Genomic DNA, 21,066 nt, shown 5'->3' on the forward strand with positions numbered 1-21,066 from the left:
AGTCTTACCTTCACATTATTGTACATCCACGCAACAGACTAACCTGTTAGCCATTAAAAAGAAAAGGGTAGATCTTTATGAAGTGATATGAAACAATCCTAAAACCAAAGAGCCACCATTCCTTACCTATGTATGTTGGTGGGGAGAGCTCATCATCACTGGGACAGGTTTAAATACCGTCTATCCACACTCTGATGATCCTCAAATGCATGTCTGTACCTCCAATCTCTCCCCTAAACCTCAGGCTCCTGTATTTCACAGCCCACTCCCCACTTCCACCTAGATGTCCAGTAGGCAGCTCTCATCTAACATGTACAAACTGGAACCATCGTTTCTCACACTCCACTCCCCGAAAGCTCTTCCCCTTCTAGGTAAATGGTTCTTCCATTCAACCCATTGCTCTGTTTAAAGAAGAAGAGAAACCTTGGAGACTACCTTGTTTCCTCTCTATCCTACAAGAAAGTTCAACCATCAGCAAATCCTGTTATTCAAAATGTATCCAGAATCCACTTTTCACCTCCTCCCTCCCCACCATCCTGACCCACATCATTAGCACTCACCTGGATGCCCAGATGACAGAAATAGTCCCTAACTCTGCTTCTTACTTGTACTCTCGCCTCACCCACCCCCAGTCTTTCCCAAACAGCTGCCAGAGTGCCCCCTTCAAGAGTAAAGCCAGCTTATCTCAGCTTTTCTCAGAACCCTCCAATGACTTCTCAACTGACCCCATGCAAAATCCAAACTCTTGACCACGAATGAAAGGTCATATAGGACGTGGCTCCTACTTATTTCTAGACAACACCTCCTACCCCTCTTCTCATTTCATCTGCTTCAAAGTCATAGCTTTGTACTTGAACATGCAAAGCACAGAGCTGCCTCGGGGCCTTTGCACTTACTGTTCCCTCTGCCTGGAACAGATGTGGTACATATGTACGATGGAATATTACTCAGCCATTAAAAAGAATGAAAAAATGCCATTTGCAGCAACATGGATGGACCTGGAGATTGTCATACTGAGTGAAGAAAGTCACACAGAGAGAGAAAACTATCATATGATATCGCTTATATGTGGAATCTAAAAGAAAAATGATACAAACAAACTTATTTACAAAACAGAAACAGACTCACAGACTTAGAGAGTGAACTTATGGTTACCTGGTTGGGGGTGGTGGGAAGAATGGGGGGAGGGATAGATTGGGAGTTTGGGATTGACATGTTATATGCTACTATGTTTAAAATAGATAACCAACTAGGACCTACTGTATAGCACAGGGAACTCTCCTCAATACTCTGTAATAACCTAAACGGGAAAAGAATTTGAAAAAGAATAGATACACATATATGTAAAAAACAAAAACAAAAAAAAAGTGGCCCTTAGAAATTTCCACTCCTCCCTTCACCCCCCCCCCCCCGCCAGAGTATCACCTTATCAGAGCAACAAACCTCCTTCATTCTCTCTACTTTACAATGCAGTCTCCTTCACAGCATTCACCAACTCTTGATACAGTTTTATGTTTATTATCTATTGATGATTGTCTCATTCTCCATAACAATGAGTACACTCTTTGAACACAAGGACTGTTTCTCGTTCTCTGCTGTACTCCTGCTTCCTAGAACAGGGTCTGACACAAAGTAGATACTCAGAAAATGAATGTACTTATTAATACATAGATACCTTTATATCTATCAAGGGATATGATGTTCCGGAAGGATGCAAAAGAAGCTGGTCATGGGTTTGCTTCCAAGGAAGTAAACTGGGGACCTGAGATGATTAAGCATGGGAAAGAGACTTATTTTACACTGTGTAACATTTTGTACAATTCTATATCATGTGTGAATCAAATATTTTAATCCAAAAGCCTTCTTTTGAAATCTTCAAAGAAATCATAGCTCTTTTCCTCAATTGCATACCACTGCATGCACTAGTTTAAAGAACTCTGAAACTATGCATAAGGCACTGAGCAATGTGTGTTAAGTGTCCCCGCTCCTCCAAGAACAGGCTTGTAGAGGGAAAGATCTTCCCACTTCACACACTGTCGTTTTATAGGCCCTCCCCAGCCCCAGCCCTAAGCCCCCTGATCCTCTCCAGATGACACTTACTAGAAAATGAAAACGAGGGGAATTTAAAAGGAAAGTAGAAAATAGCTCTCGAAGAAGCTTAACCTTAATTTCAAATTTCGAACCAGAGGGAATTACTCCAACTATCTCATGAATAGTAAACGTGTTTTGAACAGAATCTTTAAAATGTTAGGTTTATTCCTACAAATTCCAGACCAAATGCCTCTCTTAAAAGAGAACAATAGTCTTAGACAATACTTTTTAAAAAAAGACATAAAAATCAAGCATGTGTTTGTGTAGTATGTGATCTATTTACCCAGTTTGAGGTAAATCTATATTTCGGAGGTTTATCAAACACCCTTGTAAAGTTCTAGCAAACTTGTGCGGATTGGTGCTGGGAGTAATTCATTGAGGTAACTACATTTGCTGCATTCTTTAGGGTTCCTTCTGCCTGATGAAGCACGTTCATTTAATCAATACAAACCGCTTAAAATGCTAATTGCTACGCTAAGTGGCGGTAACCAAATCCTCTGGAAGCGAGACGCAAATGCTGTTGAACAAGTTTTGTAATCATTGTGGGTTGATGACAGGAGCTATATCGTCCTCAAGGTGTACAGAGGTCTGCAGAGCAGCTCTTGCGCCCACCTTTCCTCCACCTAATGGACAGGTGCGCTCCCACTTCACTTAGAGGAGTGATTTCTTAAAAGGATCTAGCTTTCTCCAGCGAGAGAGCTTAACCACATGTTCTTGCTTCCGTAAACACATGGAACACCGTGAACATATCCTGCTGAGATGCATGTAAAGACTGGTTAAGGTCCGATATAATTAGACCAGGAGGGAATTATGGCTGCATTGACACCTCTGTTGTCAGCGCAATGTATGTTCACTGAATGATGGGTGTAAGTCTTACTGCAGATTTTTGTATGTATAAAGGGCATCAAAGCACGCGGTCCCACGCTGTGCTCTCTCTAGCTCCAGTGCCATTTCTTCCAGGGACCAAGGAGCCGGATTCTCAGAGTCGCTTCAGAGCCATAGTTCTCCAAGTGTGGTCCCTGGACCAAGCATCAGCATCACCTGAGAACTTATTAGACATTCAAATTCCAATGCCTCACCCACACCTGCCGAAACCCCGGAGGTGGAGCCCATCCACCTGTGGCTTAGTGAGCCTTCCAGGTGACTCTGACGCCCGCAGAAGGTGGGGAACCACTGCCCCAGAGCCCACCTTTTCTGCTCCCTCACCTCATCACCGCCCAGACCACAGACACACTTACCCTCAGGCCCTAGACATTCTCTCTCTTCTACCTCCAAAGCCTCCCAAATTTCCTCCTTCCTTTCAGCTCCCACTGACTCACACCCTGGGCTTTACGTTCCTGTCCTGGCTCTTCACTTACTGACTGTAAGCCATGGAGCCTCAATTTCTCCCTCTGTGAAATGGGCCTAATATTGCCAATAAAATGCATACCGTTAAAAAGAATGAATGAGACCAAGGTTGGCAAACTTTTCTGTCAAGGGCCAAATATTAAATGTCTTCGGCTTTGCAGGCCATCCAGTCTCTATGGTGCCAATGAACCCCCTCTTTTATTTCCATGTGAAAGCAGCCATAACAATGTAAAAATGGATTGGGTGTAGCGGTGTTCTAATAAAACCGTACTTACAAAAACAAGCACAGGCTAGATTTTGCTCATCAGCCGTAGTTTGCCAACCCCTGAATCAGACCTATGCTACATTACTTTAAACTACTCCCATGAGATATTTACTGTTCAATGAGAAAACCAGGGGGTAGTTTCTTCAAATGTGTAATATGATCACGATTTTGTAAAATCAACAATGACCCCCAAATACCCATATCTTGTGTAGGTATCTATGTGTGTGTCTATCCACCTCTGTGTGTATGTAGATGTTGATTTCTGTGTAGGATTATATGGGTATGGAGGAAAACAAGGAAAGGTAAGTGCACACTTTTAAGTTTTAGGAGTTGCTAAAGAGGGGAAAGAGGCATGCAAACCAATAATAAAAGGGAAAAAACAGAGCACAAATCATCTTCTATACGGTTATATTTTTGCAGTTAGTTAAAATTTCCATACATGTGTTTGTGTAAAAATAAATTAAATAGGATTCAAAAAACCAATCCCGATCTCCAAGGATAGTTGTGAAAATTAAACAAAATAAAGCATGCAGACACTCAGCGTCGAGCCAGATGGAGCTGCTCATTCCAACTTTAATTATCCCTCAATTAGACTAAGCCTCCGAACTCAGTTTTCCGTTCACGTTCTCCCTGCCTGCATCCCTGACTCCCCCTCACCCCTTTCAGTGAATTCTGCACTTGGCGTTCTTTGGTTCATTCACTCCCTCATTCCACACATTTATATACTCCGGGCATCATTTACAAGGCATGCACTCTGCTGGGGGCTGGAAACTTAAATAAAACACAGAACCTCTGTTTCCCCCAGGATTTTATAGTAAATGGCCAGAGAGCTAGTTTAAAGCCCAGCTTAGGTCACATCACCGTCTGCCTGCACAATGGTGTCCCGTCCTCTACAAAAGAGAGCAGACCCTCTTGTAAGCAGAGCTCTCCTTCCCGTGGTGGAGAAGATTCCACATCTATGCTCACATACCTAGTGTCTGGTGTGATTCGTATGATGGCACTTAATAAAAAGTGGCTGAATAACTGAATCACTGATGGACACACTGGCTGACTTGACTGAAGAGATGAATCCGTAAGTGGATGAGAAACCTCCCTCATCTTCCATCCCCTTGCCATCTTATCCTCTCTAACTCCCAAGTCAACATTAGCAACGCAGGTGGACTTGGATTTAGTAGGTGCCAGACACGATGTCAGGAAACCACAGGCATTATCCCACCCAGCAAGGTATGTACTAATGCAACCTCCTCTTTCACAGGAAGGCGAACAAACACTACAGGTAGTGAAGTGACCTGCCCACGGACACTGAGCTGGTAAAGATGTCCAGCCAGGATGTAAGACCTGGCCTCCTACTGCAGAGCTAAAGTTCATATCAGAATCCTGTGTATGTCTCAAGAAAGCACAGAGGATGTCATGAAGACCTTAAAGGATGGGCTCATGTTCTGTTCATAGTGATAAAAGGCATCAGAATTTTGGAAATAAATTTTATTTTAGAAGTAAAATTTTCAAAGCTTAGAGAAATGGCAAACAGTCGAAGGAGGTGCAAGGAGGTGGGAACACCCATGGAATCTTGAGGAGCAGAATCTCCCAGTGATTCTCCCAGCCCTTGGAGCCCTCACCATCCCAGGGGCCTTTGCTCAAGTGAAAATCAACCATCTGCCAAATAGGTGGCCATCCTCGGCTTTCTCATGAAACCCGCGCTTCTGGGCTGCCGAATCCAGCTCTGACAGATGTTTGGCAGGAACCACCCAAAGAGCTGTCTTCACTTTCTCCAGCTCCTCTCCCTTGTTCTGACATTTGGAGCAAAAGTGATGGGTATTCCTATCATCAAAGTGTTACCGAGATATCACAGAATATTACTGAACTGTCAAGGAAATAGAGCGAGCAGAAGCTTACTTCTTGAATATTACAAACACACACACACACAGAGACAGAAAAGAAAAAGTGAGCAGGAGAGAAAGATTGCTAAGGGAAAAAATGCAGCAGACACTACTTGGTGAGCAGAACTCTGGTTGAAACAATGCCTCCACTGTCGCCCGCAGCTTTGATAAAGCAGACTGTTAGTGGAATCAACCATTTGGGGCCAAATTTCCAAATACAGCATTTTGCTGAGCACCAGATGTGCTCCAATGGTTACTTGCATGGGCAATGAAAGTGATTTGCATCAATTTACTCGGAGCCATTTGAATTCTCAGCCATATGCATAAAATAGAATCATACCTCCCTTTGCTTCTGGTAACTTTTTACAACTCCTTACCGAGGAAACCCTCTCCCCACCTGTACATTGAAATTAATAACCTCCGGGACTATTTTCCCCAGCCTCTCAGAGCAGACTTGCTTGGAACCTGCGCCTTGTTTTGGCACTGGGAGGGAATGGGATTTGGGATTCCGGCTTCATTTTCCTTTTTCTCTATGCTCATAAAATTGTCTATTCAACCCCTATTTTGCTCATTCAACAAAACTTTAGTAAACCCTGTGCCAGGCCCTGCGATGACTGCAGACACATGGGACCTAGTCCCCTCCCCTCCAGAGGCCCAAAGCCGTGAGGGGAGCAGGCACTTACTCGGAGGCCAGCTTTTCAAGTTGATGCAAAGGCAGAACTCCTACGTGTTCAGAGTGAACCTTTAAACTCAACACCTCACACTCAATAGAAGCAGGTGCTTTAGTGACAAGATGCCACGTGCATGTCGGAACTGGGACCGGTGAGGGAAAGAGTGTCTATGGTTCACTTTGAGCAAGTTCACTGAGTAGAGTGGTGGGCTGGTGAGCAGAAAGGCCCGGACCACATCGATGTGCTGTACTTCGTTTTGCTGCCCTTCGCATTGCAAGGTGACTGTAACGAACCCTGTGCATATGTACAAGGTCATGCTGAGTGCTTGGCCCTGCTGAAGCCAAGCAGGAGGCAGAAGCCTTACCTCAGTCTGATGCTGCCACGTTTACACAAACACCAGCCGTGTCTTACGGAAGCAACAAACGCCAGCGCTCAGCCTCATCATGCAAATTCCTGATGCCACCCGTGCGTATCTCCACTGCTGCATGGTGAGTCTCTTTCTCCTGGCCCATCCCATGCCGGTTTGTGTGAGTACAAGGGGAACCACTGTAATGGCTCACATTTGCTGCATCTTGCTACGCCTCTCCTAGGTGCCTCCCACGCTCTAGCTCACGTGAACCACACAACAATGCGAGTCGTAAACACTACTGCTGTTGCCCGCATATGACGTATGAAGTAAACAGGGCAAAAGGAGGCCAAGTTGCATAGCTCAGAAGTGACATTCCATCCTGGACACACTGACCCATCAAATTCTTGCCCAGACTTCAAGCAAAACCTGTCCTATCTTTAGAGCTGGTTTCCCAACCTCTCGCAATTGACATTTTAGTCAGGTTGTTCTTTGCTGTGGACTATACGATCCTGTGCATTATAGCATGTTTAGCGGCGCCCCTGACCTCTATGCACTGGATGCCAGCAGCTTCCCACCTCCAGCCCCCTGCCCAGTGCTGACAGCCAAAGAAGACTCCAGCTATTGCCAGATGTCTCCTGGGATGCAATACCACTCCCCACTGAGAACCACTGGCTAAGGGTAAGTATCCTGGTTGCATCCTGTTTACATCTGTTACCCAGGCATAACTCTTGACCAAGGCCAGCTTCAGGGGCTATAACTGTGCAGTCACACAGGGCCCCATGCTGAGAAGGACCCCATGCTTGATTAGATGCTCTGCTATCACCATCTTGAAAATCTTAATAATATTTGAACAAGGGACCCTGCGTTTTCATTTTTGAACCAGGCCTACAAAGTACATAGCCAATCCTGCTCTTAATAGGATCAGACTTGACTCTCAAAAGCGTCCCAGCTTGGGAAAAAATTCCTATGGTCACCCTTCTGATTATACATAACAGAGCCTTTAAAAGCTCATCAGGTAATTTTTGCCTTATTGATCTGAAAAATACAAAAGCCTCGTTTACTCTTCTGTAACAGATCACACCGTGACACTCATGCTTATAACTTGTTTGCATTTTCCATCATAAACTACGAGATGCGTATCTACCCTGACATCTTCCCCAGTAAGAGCCAGAGAAATGGCCAGAATCTTCCACAAAAAGAGATTATCCGGGAAACAGATGTCTTGGCAAAAATTTAAAGGACAAGAGGTATGTGTGGTTCTCCTAAACCAGGGGCTGCAAACTTGAATATCTACATGGGTCATGCAGGTATCAGATATGAATAAAACCTTCTGGTTACTGAGACAACAAGAAATGACAAGAACTATAAAAAAACTGAAGAGCAGTCAGCACCTCAAAATGGTAGTTGCTATTCAATTTTGACTCAGGCAGGTACCGTGTTACCAGATATTCTCATTTTTTTCAAAAGACAGAACTATTATTTTATGTGAAACCTTGCATTTTAAACACTGGGAACTAATTTAATCTCTAAAAAATATCATCTGTGCCAATACCTTGTAGACCAAACAAAAACTGGTCTGCATGTGCCCGCTGATGACACCTGCCCTGCAATCTTTGACAGTCTTTGCTCCTTTTCCCTGCTCTGGCCATTTGAGACATCTACCTAAGTTTTCTTGCTGCCTGAAGGCAAGCCAGTAGATAACTTTACCCCTCCCTCTTGCTACTTACATACTGGAGGAGGATTTGTATTTCATGCTTGGACAGGTCAATGAATATTTGAGCAGGAACCTATAAAGTGGTCAATTTCCAGTTCTGCAGAAGCAACTGACTGAATCTCCCCCAACATGTTGAAACTTCCATAGTTGGTGACGACCTCTCATCCTGGCACCTCCTCCGAATGCCCTCTCCATGCTGCGCTCTGGTTGTCCGATTCTGGTCACGCCCAATGCTTTAATATCATAAGAAAAAAACAGCCATACAAGGCAAAGTATGTGTCTGCTGGTGCGACCAATAGCAGGAACCTCTACTGAAGGATGTCTATGGTATCTCTAAAAGTGACTGATTCTGGTTAAAATCATAAGTGGCCTCTGATTTTACTGCCAGGTATTTGAGGTTATTGCTTTTTCCTTTGGCAAACTCCTAGGAGAAGAAGTGAATCCACGCGGCTTGGAGGGAAGAGATTAGTTTAAGTAAGTGCATTTGTATCTAATGCCTAAAACCCAGGGTGTAGAGTGGGGGTCAGTGCAGGCGGGAGCAGCAATCATACCTGGCCCCAGGAGGCTAAAATATTTACCATCTGGCCCTTTTCAGAAAATGCTTGCCAACTCTTGGTGGAAATGGATAAATCACTTATTCCCTAACTTCTCAAAATATTAGGTTTAAAATGGCGTTGAACTGATTCCATTCATCGCTCAGTCCCCATCACCATTCCCCTCGCTGGCCTCTGCCATGATTGACATTGGGAAAACCGTCTTCCTCAGCACTGCCCATCCGGTTGACCAGATGCACCCCCTGCTCTCATGTGAATAACAGGTTCACGTCATGACCTGCTGTCTTGCCATCATCACACTTTCAATTTACTGCCTACTTATGGAGCCCCCATTTTAAACATTAATGTTAGCTTTAGAGTTTATAAACAAAGCTACAACCTGCGAGCGACATTTAATTTGTCTCCTTTTCCCAAAGAGGCACAGCCAGCAGCTAAGTAATGACCATGGAAAGGCTACAGGAGCTTCCGGCTTGGAGAGATATTGTATGAAGTCGGGCAGCATTTAATAACCCGGTGAAAGGACCATTAAAACGTGCCACTGCACCTTGCAAGTTATTAGGTTGTTTTAAGAGACCCAGAAGATGACATCTTCCCTGAAATATATAGGAACAAAAGTCATAGCAAATTTAAGGAAGAAGCCTGAGTTGCATCTGCATCTATCCTGTCTAAAGAAACAGTTTAGCCCATCTTGCCTATTAGTTAACGTAGGTTAATAGCACTTAGCCTCTTTTACTTTCTCATGAATTCGTGAAGAGTGCTTTGTGACCTATAATTCCGTTAATTTCATTTTAACTGATTAAGTAGAGCACGGTGGCTAAAGTGTGGACACTGGAGCCAGCAACACCTGGATTTAAATCTTGGCTCCATCACTTCTAGCTGTGGGTCCACACTTCAAACTCCTTAACTATAAAAATGGGATGACAGTGCCCACGTCGATGGAGTCACGTTGAAGGTGAAATGTTAATTCAAGTCTAGAGCTCGGCAGAGTGCCTGGACATAGTAAGTTCTCAATGAATGTCAGATTCATTATCATCTCCAGCAGCAGCAGTCACAGTAATGCACAGCGAACTCTGGTTCATCTGAAAACTCAGCTCAGGCACAAACTTCTCCAAAAAGATGATCTCATCCCTTGATGGAAACCCCATTTCTAGCACCTGCAAACTTCCCTACCAAGCTTTTAAAAATCGTTCTTTCTTATCCTGCATTTTTATGCGTTCAAGTGGGAGAATCCTTCCTCTTTCTCACCAGTATATCCATTCAGTTTGCCATATGCCAGAAGTTCAACTATTTCTGTTCCCGTAAATATAATTATGTAGCTACGGTTTTTAAAAAATTAATGGAAGAGAAAGACATACAGAGAAATATAAAAGCCCCTTCTCAGACCCTCAAACCCCAGTCCTGCTCCCCAAAGGTAACCAACATTACCCAGTACGTTTGTATCCCGCCAGAAGTTCACTCTCTGTGCTGATAAAGCACGTGTGAGTGTGTGAGTGTGAGTACGAGTGTGGGTGTGAGAGTGTCAGTGTGAGTGTGGGTATTAGTGTCAGTGTGTGTCGGACTCCGCCTACTGTCCTGCCTCTTCCTCATCCATGTGCTTCACACAAGTTCGATAGTACCAAGTGTGACCCTATTTAGCTGCCTCATTTAATTCCTGTTACATCATGTGCCATAATTTATCTAATTATCCCCTTTGGGTGACATTTCTGTTATTACACACAAGCTCCCCAAGAATAGGAACTTCATCTTCTTCAATCACTTCCCCAGCACCCTGTGGACAGCAGGGCTTATTAGCAAATGTTTGTAAAACAGCGGAATGTAAGCAAAAAGGAAAAACTCCCTCCATTTGTGTCCACATCATCTTTGCTTCTGGTAGTCCATTTTTAGAGTAAATTCCTAGATGTACTATTGCTGAGTAAAGAGACGTGTGAATTGAATTTTGATCAACAGGGACAAATTGCCCTCTAAAGGGGACCAGAGCAAATTGAATCACAGGATTATACTGTTGCATGTTTTGAAGGGTTTAAATCATAACTTCTTATCTAAATTTCAAGCTCCTTTAAAGATGCAAAAAAAAATTATTACATCTTTGCAAAGATCTACTTTGCAAGCAGTAGATAGATGTTCAGTAAAAGATTTTTGAATTATAATTAATATACCAAGCTATGAAAAGCGAGTGGATATTCAGGAGTGGAAAAAAGTTGATAACTGCTTTAAGTAGTACACTAAAAAAAAAAAAAAAAAAAAAATCTGTAAGTTAACGCAATTAACTAGGGCTCATAAACAGAAGAAGAGGTAAAAACTGATTTTTTTGTGGGTGGATGAGTGGGGACAGAGTTGTGAGGACTGTTTCTACACATAAAATCCCAGCAGGTGTGGGTCTTTTTCAGTCTGAGTAGTAGTGAAATCGATTCTATGCTTTCTTTGATGCCCTCTATATTAAAAAAAAAAAAGTGTAGACTATCATTGTTTAAAGTAGGTTGAATATAAATTACTTTGGTTTGCAGAACTGTAGAAGAGTTCCACTTGAATTCTACAAATTCATTAACAAATTTTATTTGCAAAACCAAGTCTGAAAGTAAATCAATTAAACAACAACAAAAAAGAGGGGACACAGAAAGAGCTCAGATTAAACTCCCAAACGTGGGAGCACAGTCAGGACCGCAGAGGATGGGGGAGACGTCACCCTGGGGCCTGAATGTCACCCCCAGTGGAGCCCGGCCCTGCAGCCCCCAAGGGAGCTGCTAAACTGCCATCATTCTCCACCTTGTCACTCTGGCCTTGAAGGAAGTTCTAAAAATGACAGGCCCGGTCCTGGAATGAGGAACATCCCCACATTGCCACTCCTTGTTCCAAAATTAGACTCTGTTATAGACACTGATCTCCAAGGTGGCAAAAATAGCTGGCTGCTCGGGGAAGTCCCAAACCGTCCCGGCAGAGTTTCCCTGTAGCTGCTCCAGCAAGGCAGCTGGCAGCTCGTGAGCAAACGAGTCCCTGCAGCTCCATCTCATTCAACAGTTAGTCCTTCCCCTAATACCTCAGGCCCGCCCACCCTCTTCTACACCCTATTGAGAATGAATCATAATACACTGAATTTAAAAAGAGAGGAGGTGGGGGAAGAATTATGAGAAACATGATTGCTATCTGGTCCCGAAAGTACCCAAAGAAACAAGATTTCTTATAACAGTAATTTTTTAACATATACTCTGAGTTGATATGTATTTCTGAAAGGTACTCTGATATTCAGGGTAATTTGAAAATGCTAAGACAGTTCTCAGTGAGGATATAAGAGAAACAGAAGGGCTTTAAAACCCTTCTGGGGAGTAAGGCATTGTAGCCAGAGGTAGAGGTTTAGGAACCAAATAAAAGGATCCTGCATTTCTGGCTCCAACAGTAATGAGCTCTATGGCTGTGGGCAAGTGACTTCACCACTGTGAGCATCTGTTTTCTCGTCTATAAGATCTGGAGAGTGATTCCTTCCAGGTCAAGGGTCATGAATAATACTCCCTTGAATTATAAGACCCATGGGATCATGGGCTTTACCTGTCAATTACTGCTATATCCTACAGCACATAACAGCATATTACGTCCGCAATAAACATTTTGAACGAACTAATAAATGAGAACGAATGAATAAGTCTACTTCACAGAGATATCGTGGTGATTAGAGAAAAAGCGACTAAAGTGCCTGGCCTGATAAGTGGTATGGTTGTTGCTGCTAAAGAGCCTGGCATTTAGCAGATGCTTCATAAATAAATGGCATTATTAGCAACACACCATAAAGCAGGAAACATACTTAAAAGGTAAAATCAAAGCACTAAATAAACATTATTCCAGAAGTTTGCATGGTATGGGGACAGACACTAAGGTGGCCCCCTGATCTCCTCCTCCTCCAGGTGCGCACGCCCTTGTGTGGTCCCCTCCCTCTCGTGACCGTGGGAAGGACTTGTGACTTGCTTCCAACCAATAGCCTATGACGGGATGATGGGATGTCACGCCATGATTAGGATACATAGGATTGTGGCCCCCATTTTGCAAGGAGAGTCTTGCTGGCTTTGATGAGGCAAGTGGCTATGTTGGGAAGCCCACATGACAAGAAGCTGAGGGTGGCCCCTGGGAGCTAAGGATGGCCTCCATCCACCAGCCAACAAGAAACTGAGGCCCTTGATCCTGCAGCCCCAAGGAACTAACTTCCACTAACAACCACTGTGAGCTTGTGAGTGGGTCCTTCCCCAGTCTAACCTTAAGATGAGACTAGAGCATCTCAGCCTTGTGAGAATCTGAAGCCAGGGGCCCATGTAAGCCATGCCAACATTCTTGACCCACAGCAACTATGAGATAACATACGTGTGTTGTTTTAGGGTGCACAGTTTGTGGCACTTTGTTACACAGCAACAGAAAACTTAGACATGTAGTAACATAGGCAGGACATCAACTGGCCACAGCATGGCTAGCAAATGCCCAGAGAAGGATCACTTGCTGAGTGACAATGGAGAGTGGTAGGGACTGTGGAGAACTGAAGATCCCCATTCTACCTAAAGAGGGAAGGCACCACCAGGCATATCCGATGGTTGCCACATGGGGGTGTGAGATCAGTGTGGCCTTTTCACTTTTTAAGATATTACAGAAATCTGAGTTTTATGTGAAACCTCTTAACTTTTAAATGTCAGCCATTAATTTGGAATTTTTAGAACAGCAGTGACCTGATCACATGCAGGGCAAAGAAAACGTGTCTAGGGGCTTGATTCCGAGACAAAGTGTAAAGTGGGGTTATCCCAGCACACCTGCTCCAAATTGGAGCCCCACTACTTCCCAGCTGGTGGTGCTGGGCCCTCCATCCAAGGGTCATTGGGAAGGTTAAAAAGTACACACAAAGTCCTTAAAATACTGTCTGCTACAGAGTAGAGACACGATACGTTTTTATTATTATTGATATTATTATTGTATTAGTTACCTATAGCTGTTGTAACAAATTCCCACAACACTGGTGGTGTAAAACCACACAAATTTATCCCCTTATGGCCCTGGAGGCCAGAAGTCTAAAATCAGATTCACTGTGCTAAAGTCAAGGTGTCGGCTGGGCTGGTTCCTTTCGGAGTTTCCAGGGGAGAATCCATTTCCTCGCTTTTTCCAGTTTCTAGAGGCCACCTATATCCTTTGGGTCACATCTCTTTCTACCTTCAAACCATCAGCACAGACCCTTCAAAAATCTCTGTCTGTCCCTCTGCTTCCATTGCCACATCACCTTCTGTCTGGCTCTCACTCCTCCGGCTTCCTTCTTACAAGGACCTTGTGATGACACTGGGCCCACCTGGATAATCCAGGACAATCTCCCCATCTCAAGAGCTTTAACTTAATCACGTCTGCAAAGTCCCTTTTGCCATATAAGGTAATGTTCACAGGTTCCAGGGATTAAGGTAGGAAAGATTTGGGGGAGCTATTGTTCAGCCTATCGCAATAATAACTATAATGATGATGATAATAAAATAAAAGTTATTATTACTATCTGACCCACAAGTCTCCTCTTTATGACTTCTGGGATTCAAGGTCATAAGTCTGATCCAAACCCCTTCACTCAAGGCTGCAACTTCAAACTGTCATGCGTTCCACAGTGAAGCATTCTGTCTTGGGAGTTAGTGGCAGCTAACAGTGGGTTAGGGCTTCCTAATAATGAGGTTAGCTTCACCATCTTTCTCCATTTGTGACTTTGACCATCTCAGAGAAGCAAGCCAGTAGTGGCATAAAGGCAATTCCTAGTCAAGAATAGAGCCAATCTGTGTGGGTCCACTCCCAGGGACCAGAAAATGCAAAACTCTAACTTAGGGGCTTTAGTATCACCTGCATTTGTTTCATTTTAGCACAGTATCTGTTTTCTCCCCTAATCAGAGATGGATTGAAGGATGTTGATTTTTAAGCATTTCACAATCCCCAGTTTAACTTCCTTGAGATTCAGATCCCGTTTTGAAGCTTACTCATTTCCATCTAAAACAGGATGTGTTTACTTTTAAAAGCATTCATTTTATAGAGCTTGTTAAGCATACAGCAAATTAAGAGCAAACAACATTATATTCCAGTTAAATCTGCAAAAGGATGATCTGAACGAATCACTCATACTCCTGATTAATTTTTAGTGGAAGTAATGAGGAGGCTGTAAATGGAAAAACATGTGCGTGCAGAACCTGCTTTTCAAGTAGATACCACTGTATGCTAATCGATGGCTTTACAAAAAGGTAACCTTAAAAAAAAACTTCTTCAGACCTTTAAAGGCATCTTGTGTAGCTCACAACTTTAATGCAATGACATTGCCCTGTAAGTTCAAAACGACTTGAATTCTGCTCCCTCCCTCCCTCCCTCCTTCTCTCCCTCTCCCTCTTTCTTTCTCCCTTCCTTCCTTCCTTCCTCTCTCTCTCTCTCTTTCTTTCCATCCATGCATTTACCTACCTCTAGTACAATATCCAGAATTGGGAAGCATATGGGGAAATGGATACCAAGACTATATTAGTTCAGAAAGAACATTTCTAAATGGTTGGGGAAAAAATCAGAAGAAGAATATTTCGTGATATGTGAAAATTACATGAAATTTGAACGTCAGTGTCCATTAATAAAGCTTCTTCTGGAACAAAGCCATACCCACTTGATTCCATATTACCTATGCTCGCTTTTGCTTTATAATGGCAAAGTTAAACAGTTGCAGCAGAAACCATCTTTGACCACAAAGCCTAAAATATTACTATCTCGCCCTTCACTAAAGTTTTGCTGATCCCTGCTCTAAAATCCCAGAGCGCTGCATGCACAAGTCGTCTGGGAATAATCTGGGGATGCTTTGGGATAGATCATACTACATGCTCTTCCCCTCTTTAAATCCAACCACCCCACATGGTTAAATCATAACTTCTCAAATGGCCCTAACCTTACCATGCCAACCCAGTTCCTTTTGGTTTTGCAGATTTCTTTCCAGATGTGGATCTCTATGCATGTATTTGCAGCCACATTGCATGATTTGCATTATTTAACTGTTGTACATTCATTTCGGATTTTGTAAATTTACTGTTTTCAAAGAAGAAACTCATGAGTCATAATTGTCTGTACAATGCACAGTCCCTGGCACTAAGCAATGAACAGAGTAGGCGTTCTGAGAGAGCATTTACGTACGCTCATGTGTGTTTGCGTTTGCAGTGTTTTTATACATTGATGACTCTGAAGGTTTATCCACTAGAGATGGCAAATGCATGGCTGTGGGCGGGATGGGGTCTTACAGGTAGGTTTCCTTTGTCCCACAAAGCATTACTGGTTTTTGTTGTTGGTTTCAGCTGGAATTAATTTCCAACAGTTACAAACGGGAAGATACTATAAACAGTCAAATTCTTGACTTATCTGGAAAAAATCAAGAACTCTCCTACACGGAAACCACGATCTCATGTCGACAGTTGTCTGGTCTTGAGCTTTTGATATTTCACCCCAGTTTCCTCTCAGCCCTCTTCTCTCACCTTCATTTTCTCTCTGACCTCTGCTGACATTTGAAATGACAACTTCTGCTACAGTTAAAAATATTGTATCTATAGATAGATAACCCACGTAGCTGTCTATAGATGTCCATACATATCCAAGTTGATTTTAATGCACATACTACACACTGCAATGGACTGAATACTGTGTCCCCCACCCCCAAATTCATATGCTTAAATCTTAACCCCCAAAGTGATGGCATTAGAAGGTAGGGCCTATGGAAGGTGCTTAGGTCATGAGGGCAGAGCCCTCATGAATGGCATTAGCGCTCTTACAAAAGAGACCCCAGAGAGATCTCTCACCCTTTCTGCCATATGAGACACAGTGAAAAGACAGTCATCCATGAACCAGGAAGCGGGTCCCACCAGAATCCGCCGGCACCTTGATCTTGGACTTCCCAGCCTCCCAGTGAGAAATAAATACATTTGTTTTTTATAACTCACTCAGTCTGTGGTATTTTGTTGTAGGAGCCCACATTGATTAAACACACAGGTAACAACTGAGGCACAAAGTAGGTAAGCAGATGATGAGGTGGTGTATGGTTGCTGTGTTACCAGGTGGCCTTTTGGAACTTTCCAAGGATGGCATTTAATCCAAGTACTACATTGATGAGTACAGGAGTAAATCTTCTGCCCAAAAATATACTGACCATATTTTCAGCACAAAGATTCCAAGACTGCATTCTACAGCGGCGTACACTGGGTCATGAGCAAGAAATTCCACACGTACCATTGAATTTTTCACGCTCTGTAGCAAGCGCTCGTGCTGCTCAGCTATGGCCAAGGCAGCAGAGTGGACTTTCTGGTAGATGGCCTCCCCATCTCGCGTTTGAAAGATAAACAGCCCTTCACCAGTCTCACACATCCTGTGAAAACAAAGACAGAGAGCTTCTGAACACCAGCTCCTACAAGTTCAATGCACCTAGAGCCTAGAATAGTCTGATATGAGGCTCATTTATTTTGTATGAGATTAGGATTCTTGTTCACATGGGCTAAACAGAGTTAACTAGAATCAAAGTGTTCAATGAATTGGTATTAATAAGGACAGGGAACCAATCACTCTAAGCCAACACGGTGCCCAGTGATTTTTGTCCTGAAGGTTTTGTCACAGAAGGTCAATAAGCTGTTTCTGGATTCTTTGTATAATCCCTCTACTTCCTGTGTGACTCTCAGAGAGGACACCTGTGCTACGGCCTTTCCATCCCAGTCGATGAATCAGAAACTCATCAGAAACGGTGCCATGCAGCTCAGAGGTAAAAGAAGGATCCTATGACTCTCAGATTCTGTCCCAACCATCCTTACAGACAATGGCTTGAAGAATGATTTCATTTCCAAAAGCAACTATGCTTTCCCAAATCACAGATCAAATTTTACTCTAGGTGTTCACTCCACGTGATGAACCAAACGCGGCTAAGAGTTTTTTTTTTTAATGAACATAACTTTGCTGAATTAATGTGTGGAACATAAGAGAAGTTACTCAAGGAAAGCTAGATGGGTTTCAACATTAATGTTAAGGATTAAGAAGAGGATGATTTCTACCTCAGACTGTTAAAAAAAATCAATTATATTAATAAGGGAAGATTGGTACACATAATTAGGCAAGAACCAAATAAATGTGTTTTAACTACTATATATATACACACACACACATACATACATACATATATGTGTATATATATGTATAGTGTGTTATATATAATTAATAAATATATTTAATTACTCTAAATATTTTTAAAGACTTGGACAAAATCCTATTATCAAGGATAATTTTTAAAAGGATATTTTTTAAAGTTCTGATTTTGATACATACATATATCAAAGATAAACTAAGAGGTTGTTTTTGTTTTAAAGAACAATCTTTAATTACATTATTTATAATTATTAATAATTACTTAATTATTCTAAAACACAATTCCACTCCTTGCACCTCAGAATCTCTTGCTGAAAAACTGAATACCGGCCTTAATGCCTGAGTTTGGCTCCCATCTAGAGGCTCACATCTAAAGAACTTTTTAACACAGCATGGAAACCAAGCAAATTTTCAACCCAAACCTGTTAAATATTTTATCTATTCCAGTCTATGCAGTTAGTGCAATAAGAAAGGAAGACTTATCCTTATTTTCCACAGTTGGCTCAATACCACGGCCATATGGCAATTTTCAGCACATATAGCATAGCATATGTTAATTGGTCAAAACCTGCCTCGCTTGAATTTCACTAATGTGGACCATGTAAGAAGAAAGAGAAAAACTAGAAGGCTCTTTCAACCAGCTAATATAAAGAACTAGCTTATGAGGTTAATCATGTGATTTTAATTATTAAGTCATCCTAATCCAAGGAAGAACTAAAAACTAAAATTCAAAGCATATTTACTCAAGCCCCATTTCCTTCCTGAAGACTCCCTAAAATACTTCAGTCCTCACTGCTATCCCCTCTTTATTTGATCCACCATACAAATTTGACTCTGCTACTTGGCACTTAATTCTGCAACGTTTTAATTTTTTCACACCTCTTTTTTTCCCATCAAATACGGAAATATAATTTGTTAAGAGGACGGTAACCTCAATCAATTATTTAAGAGGACGAAGTGGTCTTCTGTTTCCTCTAGGGCAGAGGTCATTTTTACTTACTTAGATGCCAACCTTGGTTCCAGAAAGGATGAAGGCACCTGTTACTGGGCAACATTTGTAGGATGATTGATTCATAGCAAACCCTGCAGCTGTGTTTCTAAAACTTGACAATCTAGTGGCTTTTAAGGTTTTTGTAACGGCAACCCACAGTAATAGATATAGCTTAGATTGTGACCTAGTACATCTGTTGATCTATTTATCTATCACCTAGTTATTATTTAGCTATCTATTTATCTATCATCAATTTATAATATGTTAATATTTTCTATTATATTTTTTAACACCAGTGGTGAAGTGCTTAATTGACATTATGACTCACTAACTGGTGAAACCTACTCTTTGAAAATCACTCTTTTATCCAATGTCTGCTTTTGGTTAACATAACGAAGCCACAACCATCCTTTAATGACATTTGACTCTCTAAATAATTACTGTGATCAAAAACAAACTAAATCAAAACAGAGTATCAAGTATTCTTCTTGAAAGTACACAGACTTTCCCTGCCTCCACCTAAGGATCTGAAAGACACACACACTCACACACATACACACACTTACACATACACACACTCACACATACACACTTACCACTTACAGGAAGAACCAGGAGTCACAACCTCAAATTCCATCAGGGTTCAGACAAAGAACGTGAATGGATAAAGATGCTCAGACCCCCTACAACACACAGCCACACAGAGGCAGCGTAGCTAATGGACACCAGCCACCAGTCAGCCCCGGTCACATTTAAATGGGGAAATACGAGCCCAATGTAGCCACACTTCTGATTGTCTAAGAGAAATCAGAAATTTTTATTTTTATATGAAATAACCTGAATTTTTAATGTTGGCAGCTTTTTCCTTTGGTTTTTTTTTTTTTTAAGCTGTAGGGGCCAAAACGCCTCTAAGGACCAGATCTGGCCAAGAGGCCACCAGTTTGCATTAAAGGCACAAACATGCACTAAAGAGCTCTAAACAGAACAGGAATTAGGCCTTTGGTTTTCCTAATTGTTGGGACTTTCATCCATACTGTTCAAAGGTATATGCCCTTCAGTGGGACAGCAGCGACCCAGAAAGTGTGGGTAATGTACAAAAATTGACCTCAGATGCTCTTCCATTCAGTCTCTTCTAACCTCTACCCACGAGTTCTTTTATTTCATTCACGCCCCTCAACCCAACAGATTTGTTTGGTGCTGTTTCTATAAATTTATTTATTTATTTATTTTTGGCTGCGTTGGGTCTTTGTTGCTGCGCGTGGGCTTTCTCTAGTTGTGGTGAGCGGGGGCTACTCTTCGTTGCGGTGCACGGGCTTCTCATTGCGGTGGCCTCTCTTGTTGCGGAGCACGGGCTCTAGGCGCGCGGGCTTCAGTAGTTGTGGTATACGGGCTCAGTAGTTGTGGCACACGGGCTTAGTTGTTCCGCGGCACGTTGGATCCTCCCAGACCAGGGCTCGAACCCTTGTCCCCTGCATTGGCAGGTGGATTCTTAACCACCATGCCAGCAGGGAAGTCCCTGGTGCTGTTTCATAAGCAGCTTTACAAGCCATTTAAAATGTTATTAGAGGCCTTTGGCAAAATAATATAATGGGCCAACTTCCCAAGGCAAGTAAGAAGAAAACAGGGAAAAAAAGAAAAAAGGCAAGGAAAGGAAAGGAAGTCAAAAGAAAAGCACATCAAAGGGGTAATTGTCTTACATAACCTAATACAGCTACGTCTGCTTCACATCTCTGGAGAAAACACAACACAGAACAAAGATCTTCTAATGGGTTCATCTATCACAGACTTGCAAATATACGGTCTTAACGTTTTTCTTTTTGGCCGTACCACGCAGCTTGCAGGATCTTAGTTCCCCAACCAGGGATTGAACCCGGGCCCACGGCAGTGAAAGCACTGAGTCCTAACCACCGAACTGCCAGGGAATTCCCTTCAAGTCTTGACTTTTAATGGTCCCGATTCCTTTCTTTCTCTTTACCCACTGACTTTGACCTTGGACACTTCTAGCATCCAAAGCCGTCCCAAATGCCCCAAGCCTCTTTCCTGATGGCCTTACGCTAACAGAACCAGTGGATGGA

At 42.6% G+C, this 21,066-nt stretch overlaps 1 protein-coding gene across 2 annotated transcripts in view; it reads right to left on the reverse strand.

The window, feature by feature from the left end:
- DOK5 (docking protein 5) overlaps window positions 1-21,066 on the reverse strand; it is a 153,480-nt gene that overhangs the window by 17,115 nt on the left and 115,299 nt on the right. For both annotated transcript variants that reach the window (XM_082362730.1, XM_082362729.1), the window contains one exon: window positions 17,101-17,236. In XM_082362730.1, the coding sequence (XP_082218856.1) occupies window positions 17,101-17,236 (136 nt within the window). The remainder of the gene's footprint in view (window positions 1-17,100; window positions 17,237-21,066) is intronic.

The sequence above is a fragment of the Balaenoptera borealis genome (assembly GCF_965194805.1).
Source record: "Balaenoptera borealis genome assembly, chromosome: 16".
NCBI lineage: Eukaryota > Metazoa > Chordata > Mammalia > Artiodactyla > Balaenopteridae > Balaenoptera > Balaenoptera borealis.